The 14,410-nt window shown below is 37.1% G+C and overlaps 1 protein-coding gene across 1 annotated transcript in view; it reads right to left on the reverse strand.

Moving 5' to 3' along the window:
* Positions 1-495: 495 nt before the first annotated feature.
* The window catches only part of LOC106095581 (leucine-rich repeat and calponin homology domain-containing protein), a 114,218-nt gene continuing 100,303 nt past the window's right edge, over positions 496-14,410 (reverse strand). Inside the window, exon 10 of the mRNA XM_059364242.1 lies at positions 496-627. Coding sequence (XP_059220225.1) covers positions 511-627 — 117 coding nt within the window. The 3' untranslated portion in view covers positions 496-510. The remainder of the gene's footprint in view (positions 628-14,410) is intronic.

A 14,410-nucleotide genomic window follows, 5' to 3' on the forward strand; every position in this document is an offset into this window, starting at 1 on the left:
GGGAAAACCACCGCAGAAAATTTTTCTGAAGGTCTCGCCATTCGGATTCGAATCCAGGCGTTCAGCGTCAAAGGCGGACATGCTAACCTCTGCGCTACGGTTATAATGAATATAAATTTGGAAGTAGTCATGTTTTTCAAAAAAAAAAAACTTTATAAAAATTAATTTTAACCTATCAGATATAAAAAGAATACATTAAAGTAAGGTTTTATTTTTATTAGAAAGTATAAATATCTAGTTTACATGGATACTTTTCCCATAGCTTTTATATTAAGGAATTAAACCACAATTAAATTTTTTATTAATTAAAAAAAATAATATTTTATTATCAAATATGTAATTGTTTTATTTGTACAATGTTACCTTAAGCGAAAGAGTCAACTTTGAAAAATGATTATAAATTTTTAAGTTTCAGTCAAGCTAAAAATACATAATTTGATTTCTTAATAACACTTGCACTTCACTTGTCATTCGCATATTACATAAATTATCTAAAATATTTGTTTATTTTTAAGATGAGCTATTATCAGTATTCATCGACTCTTTTTGCCATTCTTCTAGCCAATTGGATATATATTTGCTGCAAAGGCCATGGTTACCTGTAGTTTTAATTTCCACAATGAATGTCTAAAATAAAAATAACATTTAGTTGAAGTATATACAACATAATTATAAATTTTAGATAGAACATAACTAAAAGGATAATTATCTCATGCTTTGGATATTCATTAACTGCAAAAAGCCATGCTTGCTAGTGGTTTTAATTATATTACCCAGAGTTTTGATTTGCCACAACAAATGCCTAAAATAAAACCAAACAAGTAAAAAGGCGTTAAGTTCGGCCGGGCCGAACTTTGGTTAGCCACCACCTTTCGTCAAAATCCGGTGAAATATGCATACCTTATGCGCCATAGCAGCAAAATTGAAATATGTTCCGATTTGGATGAAATATATAATAAAATATTGGTCTTTTAAGTACCTATATCTAAAAATAAACCGTTGTGAACCATATATGACACGGATGTCGAAAAGCCTAACATAAGTCACTGTGTCAAATTTCGATGAAATTGGATTCTAAATGCGCCTCTTATGTGGCCAAGACTTTAAATAGATATATAGGTCTATATGGCAGCTATATCCAAATCTGGACTGATTTGGGCCATGTTGCAGAAAAATATCGAAGAGCCTAACACAACTCACTGTCCCAAATTTCGGCGAAATCGGACCAAAAATGCGCCTTTTATCCCCCAAAACCTTAAATCTTGAGATAGGTCTATATGGCAGCTATATTCAAATCTGAACCGATCTGTGCCATACTGCAGAAGTATATCGACATCGCGCTATAAATGCGCCTTTTAGGGGCCCAATGCATTAAATCGAGAGATCGGCCTATATGGCAGCTTTGTCCAAATCTGGACCAATCTGAGCAAAATTGAAGAAAGATGTCGAAGAACCTAACGTAACTGACTGTGCCAAATTTTAGCAAAATCGGATAATAAATGTGGCTTTTATGGGCATCTTCGAACTTAACCTGCTTATGGACAAAAAAGGAATCTGTGCAAAATTTCAGCTCAATATCTCTATTTTTAAAGACTGTAGCGTGATTTCAACAGACAGACGGACATGGCTAGATAGTCTTAGATTTTTACGCTGATCAAGAATATATATACTTTATAGGGTCGGAAATGGATATTTCGATGTGTTGCAAACGGAATGACAAAATGAATATACCCCCATCCTTCGGTGGTGGGTATAAAAATAACAACTTACTGAAGTAGCAATTAAAAATTGAAACTGACTAAAATAGAATTTACCCTAAATGATGGTTTCAGCTAATAGTTCTACTCGATGCATCAGAAATGAAAAATATATATAAATATATGTATATGCTCACATAATCTGTAAATTTAACGAGAACATTTAATGATATTTTTGTTAGTGAAATAATTAAAATTCTTTCTGAATTATTCACCGTTAAAAATCATATCAGACTGCTGCAACAATTTATTCTTTTTTTATCTAGCCACATTTTTTCCGTTGCTCTTTAACGAACCGTATTCTATCAAGTAATATAGGAAACTGCCAAATAACAAGGCAACAGCATGGACAACGGACACAAGCATGGACAAATAAAAACTAGTAAAAGCGTGATAAGTTCGGCCGGGCCGAATCTTATATACCCTCCACCATGGATCGCATTGGTCGAGTTCTTTTCCCGGCATCTCTTCTTAGGCAAAAAAGGATAAAAGAAAAGATTTGCTCTGCTATTAGACCGATATCAAGATATGGTCCGGTTTGGACCACTATTAAATTATACGTTGGAGACCTGTGCAAAATGTCAGCCAATTCGAATAAGAATCGCGCCCTTTGGGGGCTCAAAAGGTAAAAAAGAGAGATCTATTTATATGGGAGCTGCATCGGGCTATCGACCGATTCAGACTGTACTAAACATGTATGTTGACGGTCATGAGAGGATATGTCGTACAATATTTCAGGGAATATAATTGCGACCTCTAGAGGCTCAAGAAGTCAAGATCCCAAATCGGTTTATATGGCAGCTATATCAGGTTATGAACCGAGTTGAACTTTATCTGACACAGTTGTTGAAAGTAAGAATAAAATACGTCATGCAAAATTTCAGCCAAATCGGATAGGAATTGCGCCCTCTAGAAGCTCAAGAAGTCAAGTCCCCAGATCTGTTTGTATGGCAGCTATATCAGGTTATGAACCGATTTGAACCATACTTGGCACAGTTGTTGGATATCATAACAAAATACTTCGTGCAAAAATTCATTCAAATCGGATAAGAATTGCGCACTCTAGAGGCTCAAGAAGTCAAGACCCAAGATCGGTTTATATGACAGCTATATCAGGTTATGGACCGATTTGAATCATACTTGGCGCAGTTGTTGGATATCATAACAAAACACGTCGTGCAAAATTTCATTCCAATCGGATAAGAATTGCGCACTCCAGAGGCTCAAGAAGTCAAGACCCAAGATCGGTTTATATGGCAGCTATATCAAAACATGGACCGATATGGCCCATTTAAAATACCAACCGACCTACACTAATAAGAAGTATTTGTGCAAAATTTCTAGCGGCTAGCTTTACTTCTTCGGAAGTTAGCGTGCTTTCGACAGACAGACGGACGGACGGACATGGCTAGATCGACATAAAATGTCGCGACGATCAAGAATATACATACTTTATAGGGCCTCAGACGAATATTTCGATTAGTTACAAACAGAATGACGTAATTAGTATACCCCTATTCTATGGTGGAGGGTATAAAAACAGAAATAAAAAATCAAAAATAGAAAAACTTAATCCAGGATTAGACTACACCAATTTTCATATTGGGAGGCCACCGTGGCGTAGAGGCCTATGACGACAAGCGCCTGGGTTCAAATCACGGCGCGAACCTCAGAACTTCAACATTAATCAGACTGCACTCAACGAAATGAGAGAAATATCCTCTGTTCCTAAATGAAATGTTCATGGGAAATTTAGTAGTAGAGCTTTTCAACAAAACCGCAGGAAGAATGAGATAAAATCACTTCAGAAATGTGCCGAGAATTGGTAAATCGATGTCAAGACGATTGGAGACCATCTGTGGCAATGGGGTTTACCATACAAAGTACTAAATGTGATCAATATATAGCCCTAACTTTGTGATAAATTTACTGACGAATACTTTTGTGAGCAAATTTTTTTAATTTTTTTTCTATTTGGGGGGAGGTTTTAAAATGGCTGCTATACGATTTCCATACTCTGAATACTTAAATTGAAGAAAACCAGTGTGCCATTTTGAATGAATTGAGAAATACTTATGAAATTTCAAGTGTATACTGAAAAATAAGTTAGTCCAAAATCTAAGATTCTTCCTTATTAGTAGGATTTAGAGACGCTCCTATTTGCGTCTTTAACTACGGTTCATTGTTGTCTTGTCCCATGGTTAATTTTCTAACTTTCAACGATACTTTGACCTTCAGTATAGATTTTTGTCCTCAAAAACAAGACGCAGAGTCAAGAATTTATTAACTAGGAAAATATCTTTTACCAAGGGAGAGGCTTCCTTAAAAAGTTTGAAAATTGATTATATAATCGTCGAAATAAGGGTAGTCGTTGTTCGTGTCCGTTAGTAAATAGGAAATTAAATTTAAAGATAGTATCTGTCCATTAAATTTTGGTTCTTTGTTCTCATTGTTAATATCTTACGGAAAGTAACATTCTTAAATTTTCACAAATTGTTTTTTCTGTGTACATCACAAAATTGCACATACAAATTTAAAACTTAACTTTAAAAATGGCCGACTTTGACGACCATAAGTAAAGGATATTAATACCATTCACAGTGCACAGTTTTTTTTTTTAATATTGCAAAAAGTTTTTGTATGCTTCTTAGAATGGATCTTGTGCTCCACAAAATCATTCCGGCATATTGATTACATTCTCACGCCTGTTCATGATAATGACACCATTGGTGCATGATTATGCAACGTCTTTTTTCTATTAGTGTATGGCAGCAATATGACATGACTTTCGGGGCGTCTTATACAACTCTCTTTTCCAAAATTCACCGAGATAGGGCCAAAACAGAATCCAGGTATGGGTCTATATGAAGTTCCCTTCGATACAGCCTATATGCAAATTTACTATACCAAGTTTGAGCTTGATATTCTCAGTTTAAAAACTGTGATGATATTACCACAGACAGAGGGATGAGTTATTCAAAAATTTGCAGATTTATTCCAAAATCCATTTGTCATGTTACATTTTTCGTATTTATCACACGATGTAGAGCGCACAACAAGCCGATTATTGACTTAGGTGAATGTCCACACTGGCATGGGGCATATTAATTTTCTCACCCTAACCGTCACACGTTGTGTACAACTTTCAGAGTTGCCATTTGTGAAATTACATATGACATCGAGTAATAGCAGCTTAACCAAACTTAAAAAAAAATAAACTCAGGGGACTTTTTGATTGACCTAACATTATTTTTTTTAGTTTCTGCTTATAAAAAGAACCCATGCAAAGAACTTGACAAATGCGACCCATGGAGGAGGGTATTTAAGATATGGTGCGACTGAGCTTAGCAAGTTTTTACTTGATTCTGTTTTTACTTCTTTTTGCATATTTCGGAGTTTTTTTTTTAAACGTTTTGACATAACTACTGTCAGGTAATCGTACAAAGCACTTTTGACAAATGCGATCCATGGTGGAGAGTATTTAAGATTCGGTGCTACTGAGCTTTGGAAGTTTTAACTTGTTTCTGCATATTAGTGAGTTTTTTGTTTTTTAAACGTTTTCATATAACTACGGTAGAGGTTACCTTATGAAGCACTTCTTATCTAATATTTACGCAAAGAGTTATGCAAAAATTGTTATTTGCCTGTTTATCAATCCCAATGAGAATTATGCACGCCACATTGAACTTTGTTTGCTCTTACAGCCAGTCAGTCAGACAGACAAATCAAAGAGAGGCTCCTAATGAATGAATTAGTACGTGTTGATCGATAGCTGTGAAGCGAGAACAACAGCTCAACTTAGCCACAATTGTATACAAGTGGCCTTATTAGCGATTGTTAGCAATGAGGAGGAAAAGGGTTGCAATATCGACATAATGAGTATTTGCATTCCTACCCTGGTACTGGCTTTAACATGTGAACCTGCGGACAGACAGTCAACAAGCAGAGAAAAGTTTCTAAAGCTGGTTATGGGAAGTTTTTTTGAGCTATTTTATATCTCAATTTGTGGTGGCTGTAAGAAATCCACATAAATCTTAAAAGTAAACAAAAATACGCATAACATCGGCCAAAGACAGCGTACTCGAACACAATTTCCATATTAAATTAACTCGATACCCTGGACAAAGCAGACAGTGGCCACATTTCATAGTTACACGCCAATAAGCCAAGCCAGCATTGTTGGATCGAGCTGCTCTCGCTGTCAGTGTTGAGCACTTAAACTTGGCGCAAATTAAATTCTTGATAGTTCATGAACTTATTAGCAGTTTCCTGTTAATATTGCCACCGAGCTACACGCATGCTCATTGAACGCGGTAGAGGGAAAGAGAACACTGAGGCGGCTAGAGACTGAGAGAGCAGAAAAAACCATCGGTTGGAAAACATTGATTTCCTCTTAAGGAGGTCATCACATCTTGTTTTCAGATGCCCAAGATCTGCTCCATCCTCTACGGCCCTGAAGCACATCTCAGCCTTGTTGGAATATTTTGCATTTTGGTGTTGTAATCTTAATAGAATTGTTAAATCTCCTTGCGTATCAACGAATTCGATCGTACAGCGATCATGTTTCTCTCTCCTCCGACGTGGTGTTGCTGAGGTGGTGCTCGTTGCGATTATTGATTCGATATTAAGAGATGGAGTTGTTGTTAAATAAATTATATAAACGCATGTATGTAAATCTTCCCATTCCTCTGTCCATCCATGTTATTGGCAGCTCTGTGGTATATTAATGAAGATACCACAAAACAGCGCAGCCGAAGAATCTTGATTTGATACACTTTGTGTATTGCTCCCTGTAAACACAACCAAGTGGACAACTTGATGCTACATCTGCAACACAGAACCAAAGAACGCAAGGCAGGAGTTAGGAGGAAATGCCGAGAAACAACCATGCAAACTTGCCATTTTTTCTCATATCTTAAAGATTGCTGTTGTTTTGGATGTGGCTGTGCTGTTTCTTTTCTATATCGTAATGTGTGCCGCAGAAGTCAAGCTTTTCTGTTTGTCTACTTTTTTGCTCGTCTGTCCGTTTTTGATATCTTCCAGTGATTAATGAATGTTTTACCCCAACATCGAGTAAAAGTGTTGTCTTGTGAGCAAAACAAACAGACAGACGGACAATCAACTGGGACAAACAAAAACGGGTGTTATTGCTTCTTTGGCAGTTATCATGTTGTTCTTATTGACAGCCATATTATCATATGAAAGTGTTGCAAGTTAATGACGTGTGTACGGGACATAACATTTGTATGAAAAATGATAATTATCGTCGCAATCGCTCTACTATCATACCAGTGGATCGCAGCATGCTGCGTTTAATATTATCAATATCGTAATGAGCGTAATGACATGGATTAATTGTATGTGATGATTTATTGAGAAATGAGACAGAGAGAGAGAGAGAAATGCGGGAGTTTGTGTCTTAAGTCTTACGTTAGCCAGACCTTTCAGACATATTTTGTTGCAGAAAGTTTGTGTGTTAAGTCTTTTGTTTAGCTAGACCAACCGTAGAACAGTGTACTATAACCTTGTGTATTTGTTTGCAACGCTAAAAAGGAGAAGAGCTAAACTCAGTAAACCGAACGACTTAAAATTACTTAAAAGGATTGAGGTTGAGACTTAGATATACATGTCATACATGTGATTCATCCGACATGCCCTGTTAAATTTTAATACGTGTGCAAACTTTAATGAACATCAGGTCGGATTTATACATATATTGACTGATTGGCGTGATTGGCTGACTGACTGATCAGCGCCCAATCCAAACGGCTATGACTAGAATACTGAAATATTACGAGAATGTTGGCCTTCGGTCCTAGATGCGAGATAAGAAAAGATTTTCTGAAATTCGAACATTTAGGTATTAAAAAAATAAAGAAAGAGTTTGAAATGGCTGAACCTAGCAACTTGTTGTTTCTTTTTACAAATGTACCATTAACTTGTATGAATGCAAAGGCATGCTATGAGAGCATTAAAAAGGTGAGAGTATGATAACAGTTGAATATGCGTTGCATTGGGCATGTAAAAGAAGATCTCTGTTATTGAGAGGGTGTTGAATATGAGGCCAGTAGATGAGAGTAGGAGAGGCAGCAGTTGAATGTGTTTGATATAGGATATGCTTTACAATGGCGATGTTGTAGTCGGCGAGTGATATGGGATGTGACGTCACCGGTCATTTATTCTCTTAAAGTGGTTAAATGCGGTGTTGTTGTTGTAACAGTGTGCTGTACTATGAAATGCAATGTAGTTAAGGTTGGTTGCTTTATTTTCGCAGTGGCTGTGGTTACTTAGGCAACGCATAACTGTGTGGTTAATAGTTCGACATAATCTGGAATATGAAGATTTATGTCGAATAAAAAAATGGAGCCAATTTATTTTATTATTTAGCGAAGGCGACAAATGCAAAACCGCTGATTGGATTTTAATTAAATTTGTATCAACTAAAATTCGAATCTGGGCAAACGGAGCAACATCGAAATCAGTTGCCATTGTCTAGCGTTCGAAGCCATCAATACTATTTCCAACAGATGCACAGAATCATGTGCTCCATGTAAGCAGTGTAATTGTTGCAGACAAAAAATCTCTCATTACACGAACACATGCATTGGTACAGCTAATAGACAGGGTTGTTGAGCGTGGTTAATGGGGTATTTGTATCATAGAGGCGTTTTCGAAATAAATACGATACAAATGTAACATACCAACGTACAGTCCTTGAAGGCATCACACCTAATATGGTTGATAAGTCTTCTGACCAAAGACGAAAGTGGTTGGTGTGTGTTGCGATCTCTTGCTTTACTTTTCCACTTGCAAAAGAAAATATCCGATCATTAAGCTCGTCTTGAAAGAGAAACAAACGAAAATTGTGAAGAAGTTTAGGTTAAGCAACAACAGTAAAAAGAAGACGAAACAAAGTTGATTTTTTCAGATTGTTGTTGGTCGGTTCAGATTTGGAAAAAGCTCCCATATATATGTTCGCTCGTTTTTCAATCATATTGATCATTTGTAAACCGATTCTCTCGAAATTTGACAAGAAGGCTTTTTTATGACTTTCGACATAACTAATCGGTTCAGATTTGGATACAGATTACAGATCCCATATATATGTTCATCCGATTTTGAGTAATTTGCCATTATGTTGCCATTTGTCAACCGATTGTTACAAAAATTGGCTTAGACATATATTTCTCTTGAAACTGTTGCTATTGTTAAATTTATAAAAATCGTTTAAGATCGTTATTTTTTACTTCCATATACAAATAAACATCGCCCTATTTGCATTTTGAATTAGCGGGCTCGAAATTTGATACGGATACTATAACCCATCTGAAAACCTTCGCCAATTGGTACTTGTGGGGTAGGTAAAACCAAGAGCGTAAAAAAATAATAAGATTGAATGAAATAAATTTAAAAAATGTTACTCGAAACTTTACTGTTACTCGAGGGAATTTACTTTTTGTGTCGTGTTAAAAGAAAACTTAGTCGAATTATCTTCTAATGGTGACCAAGAAGAAGAAGAAACAAAATGAATGTAGTACATATTATATGCGCGAGGTTGGCTAAAGACTATACCGTGTAAGGAGTTTGCATTTATTTCTTCAAGACGTGTATAAAGATTGAAGTGGAAATTATATAGGAATGAAGGATTCTGCCCAGTCATGATATTTGATTTTGTGGCCTTACTATGCACTTATGTATGAAATAATAGTTGAAGGATAGTTTAAGGAAGTTAAATATTAAAGAAGTTAACAAGCTTTAATATGAAAAGAAGGTGGAATATTTTTATTTATATCAAGTGGTAGCGGTCATATATTTTTTCTTATGAAAAAAATCAGCTTGCTTTTTATACCCTCCACCATAGGATGGGGCTATACTAATTTCGTCATTCTGTTTGCAACTCCTCGAAATGTTTGTCTCAGACCCCATAAAGTATCTATATTATTGATCGTCATGACATTTTGTGTCGATCTAGCCATGTTCGTCCGTCTGTCCGTCCGTCTGTCCGTCCGTCTGTCCGTCCGTCTGTCCGTCCGTCTGTCCGTCCGTCTGTCCGTCCGTCTGTTCGTCCGTCTGTCCGTCCGTCTGTCCGTCCGTCTGTCCGTCTATCCACCCGTCCGTCCGTCCATCTGTCTGTCGAAAGCACTCTAACTTTCGAATGAATAAAGCTAGCCGTTTCAAATTTTGCACAAATACTTCTTATTAATGTAGGTCGGTTGGGATTGTAAATGCACCATATCGGTCCATGTTTTGATATAGCTGCCATACAAGTCGATCTTGGGTCTTGACTTCTCTTGACTACATGACGTGTTTCGGTATGACTTCCAACAACTGTGCCAAGTATGGTTCAAATCGGTCCATAACTTAATATAGCTGCAATATAAACCGATCTTGAATCGTGACTTCTTGAGCCACTAGAGGACCCAATTCTTATCCGATTTGGCTGAAATTTTGCACGATATGTTTTGTTATTATTTTCAACAACTGTGTCAAGTAGGGGCGAAATCGGTGCATAACATGATATAGCTGTCATATAAACCGATCTGGGGTCTTGATTTCCAAAGCCTATCCGATCCTATCCGATTTCGCTGAAATGACGTGTTTCGTTACGACTTTTAAACACATCTGCAAAGTATGGTTCAAATCGGTACATAACCTGATATAGCTGCCATATAAACCGATCTGGGATCTTGACTTCTTGAGCCTCTAAAGGGCGCAATTATTATCTGATTTGGGTGAAATTTGTACAACATGACCTTCAACATACGTGTTTATTATGGTCTGAATCGGTCTATAGCCTGATACAGCTCCCCTATAAAACGATCTCCCTATTTTACTTTTTGAGCCCCTAAAGGGCGCAGTTCTAATTCTATTTGCCTGAAATTTTACACAATGACTTCTGCTATGGTCTCCAACATTCATTTCATTATGGTCCGAATCTGACCAAAACTTGATATAGCTTCAATAGTATAGCAATTACTTTCTTTTATCCCTTCCTTTACTATGTTTGCCTTAAAAAAAGTAACACCAGGAAAAAAGAACTCGACAAATGCGATCCATGATGGAGGGTATATAAGATTCGGCCCGGCCGAACTTAGAACGCTTTTACTTGTTTTATTTTGTTTGTACCCACATGTTTTTCTATGTCAATATAGACTCAAGAACGGTTGTTAGTACGAATGTTTTCTCCCGCGTCATAGGCACGAAATAATACGTCGGTTGTAAACAAGAATATAAAATAATACGAATAATTATCCACAGATTCACAACTATATTTTAAACAGAGTGCCCACACGTTTTTCCGAAATTCCTACATTATAGAAACCAGCTATTAAATGCTAAATGGTTCAAGTCTTCATATTGTTGAATTATGCACACAAGTACATAACGATTTTTCTATTGTTGGCACCTTTAATTCAAATCTGACTACATAAATTTCCCTATAAATTAAAATGCAATATCGAGGGGGTAGCGAAGCGGACCAGGGGTATGCCAGCCTATATATATGAAAGAGTTCCGTGACTGATGGACTGATCAACGCCTAGCCCAAACGGCTAAAGCTAGAATCTTGAAACTTGGCACGAATGTGGGTCTTGGGTCATAGGTGCGTGATAAGAAGGCATTTTGTGATATGTGTACGTTTAGGCACAAAAAAGACTGAAATGGTGAATGTTTGAAGAGGGCTAGCAGTATGAATTTGCACTCAAATGAAAAAGCGTCTCGAAAAATAGGATTTGGTGGAAAAAATTCTCAAAATAGTATCAGAGTTGGGAGATATATTACGGTTTTTTGTACATTATACATGTAAATTGAGTAACACTGATAGAGAAATTACGATACTTTGCCAATACAGCCTGGTATTATTTTGTTCGCGCATAGTAACTGCTCTCCTTTCAAACCTCTGAGTAACTGGAGGCCTACGGGACGCATAGGTTAGCATGTCCGCTTATAACAATGAATGCATCAAAAAATCTATGACTCTGTTATAGAGAGTAGGAGCGTTATCAGCCAACCTTATACAGACAACATTTCAACCAAGCTAGCATTTCTATCTCATTAAAATTTGGGGTATGTCCTTTCAATCCACAGCAACCAAACAGAATTGCCAATGGACTTATGTTCAGGCTTGTGTAGAGATTTTTTTTTTTTTTTTGATTGAACCCAAGAAAGTCGCTCATGTGAAGTGAGAGAATTCTAAAGCTGTTACGTAATCGGACGTAAGGTTGAGAGGAAGGTGCGGATATTAATACGCCACATGCCACTATGGACATACACCTAAGCCAATAATCGGCTTGTTGTGCGCTCTCAAAACTAAAAAGTAACCTCGAAATAATTTTTATTTTTAATTACAACAATGTTTTTGTTACATATGATACAAACCCTGATTGTTTTATTTTATCAAAATACTATTTTCAAAGAGATCTTGGCCAAATGTGTCATTGCCAATCATCCATTTGAAGCTTTAAGAAGGAAACTCGAACTTGTTTAATTTCATGCAAACCCTTATAAATTGTTGAATTTTTCATTAGCTATGCTTTTAATAATTGATGATGCGAACGATGGACATTTATGTGCACAATTGTCAGGGAAACTTGAAATCTTACCACCATTTAACTGGTAGGACTTTAGGTTTGTTTACTATACGTTTTGTATAAGTCCACCCATAGCAGTGGCACGCTGACAATGTTCATTATTTATGCAAAAATTCATTTGTGGTCGTTGTTCCGATTTAGTTGCTCTCGCCGTTGACGGGCTGACTTGGTCGTGTGCCTTTTGGATAGTTTTCATTGGAATTCGCTTTAAAGACGCTTTTGGTATGCTGCTTGTTCACGCAAATGGATTGCATGTTTATTGCTCCTGCCCATTCCGTGTTGATACTGATGCTGTGTGTTCCAAAGTGATTGATACAACAACAGCAACAACAACACTAAATGAGCGAGCTTCAACGACAAATGGACAGAAAAAAAGAAGGATTCTTTTGGCCATTTAGGAATATAATGTATGCGTAAGTGGCCGATGCGAGAGTGTAGAATCAAGCGTGACTTAAAGTTGTGAAATGATATTGTTAGTTGTACACCTTAAAACAAATTGTTTGATACCTCATCCAGACAGCCAGCCAGCCAGCCAGCTAGTCGACCAATCGAACGATGAGCTTAAACACGAACCGACAGACGAACGGGCGGACCAAGGAATGGCCGTGGAGCACAGGAACGGGTGCTATGGTGTTATGGGACAATGTTTCAACGTCGATGACTGTGTCCATGTCGAATTCGAATTCTATGCTTAATTGCTAGCTGATGATTAAGTTGTAAGTCACAGCTTCGCAGTGACCATATTTGTAATTCGTTCTACGGTCGACTCAATTAAATGTTCTAAAATGAACGCTATGGCTATTAGCCGGCTGAAGATGGCGAAGAGCTCAAATTGAAATTGCAAAAAATATTTTTACCAACCACCATAAATATACATAAATTCCTTGAAATCATAGTTATTGCGGTCGTCGTCATTGTCTGTCACATTCATCGTCATTTCCAACGAGATTGGTGAATTGTTTATGGGTGTCTAGCGCTTGCAATAATGCCCTTTCCGAATGCTTAGTATGCAACAGTGTCAATTGATATTAATGATATAAATAATTAAATATTGAATGTTTATGAAAACTTGATGCACCATGACAGAGATCCTTTTAGAGGTTCCTGCCTCCAAAGAGCCTTGCTAATGTAATTATAAATAATGTATAGCCACATTTTTCACTGATTACTTGGGATCTACGTTGTCATTTCAGTGCAATTCGTAGGAACATTTCACTGCCTCAGATTGGTCGTTCGGCCGGTATCGGCAATCATTTGTGCCCATATAGAGTATGGGCATATCAGAAGAAGTCAAACTGGAGGAATTACCGCACGAAGCAAAACTAGCTCATCAGGATGCTATTCCTGACCGTTCGGTATCCTGCATTGTAGCCACTGGGGCCAGTGGTGGTACAAACAGCCCTATTTCGGATGCAAACAGTGATGGTGAATTGGACGATTATGCACCAAAGCGAAAACAGCGCCGCTATCGGACTACCTTTACCAGTTTTCAATTGGAAGAGTTGGAGAAAGCCTTTTCGCGTACCCATTACCCCGACGTATTCACCAGGTATGTAAAGCTATAATTTTTTTTATTTAAGCCACCTTCTTCTTATTGGAAAAATTACAAATAGCAATTGGATAGAAATTGTGGCTACTACAGCCATAGAATTGTAAATTTGCTCCCTCGAACATTCCATTGGCAAGCTTCACACATGTCAATGAGTCAATAAGGACCCTCGATTTGATAGCCGAGTCCGAATGACGTGCCTCTTTGTAGAGAAGTTTTTATTGGCTAAAAATACGGAATATTATGGTGGTCGATTACACGTTCCAAAACACAGTCAAAATGGATATGGTATTTTCAGAGGATCCATTTGAGAAATTTGCGTCTTAATATGCAATTCATACACAAAGTACACATAGTATGTGGGGCACTTATCGCTATAACATGAATTTTACCCAGCACCACTGCTGCCAAAAATGAGAACAACGCGCTAATTCGATTAAACCATGTCGCAGAAGACCAAAAGTTCTTTTTTGGAAACTCATACCCTCCCTCCATTTATTTATTTTGACCGCAAT

The sequence above is a fragment of the Stomoxys calcitrans genome, chromosome 3 (genome assembly GCF_963082655.1).
Source record: "Stomoxys calcitrans chromosome 3, idStoCalc2.1, whole genome shotgun sequence".
Taxonomy (NCBI): Eukaryota; Metazoa; Arthropoda; class Insecta; order Diptera; family Muscidae; genus Stomoxys; species Stomoxys calcitrans.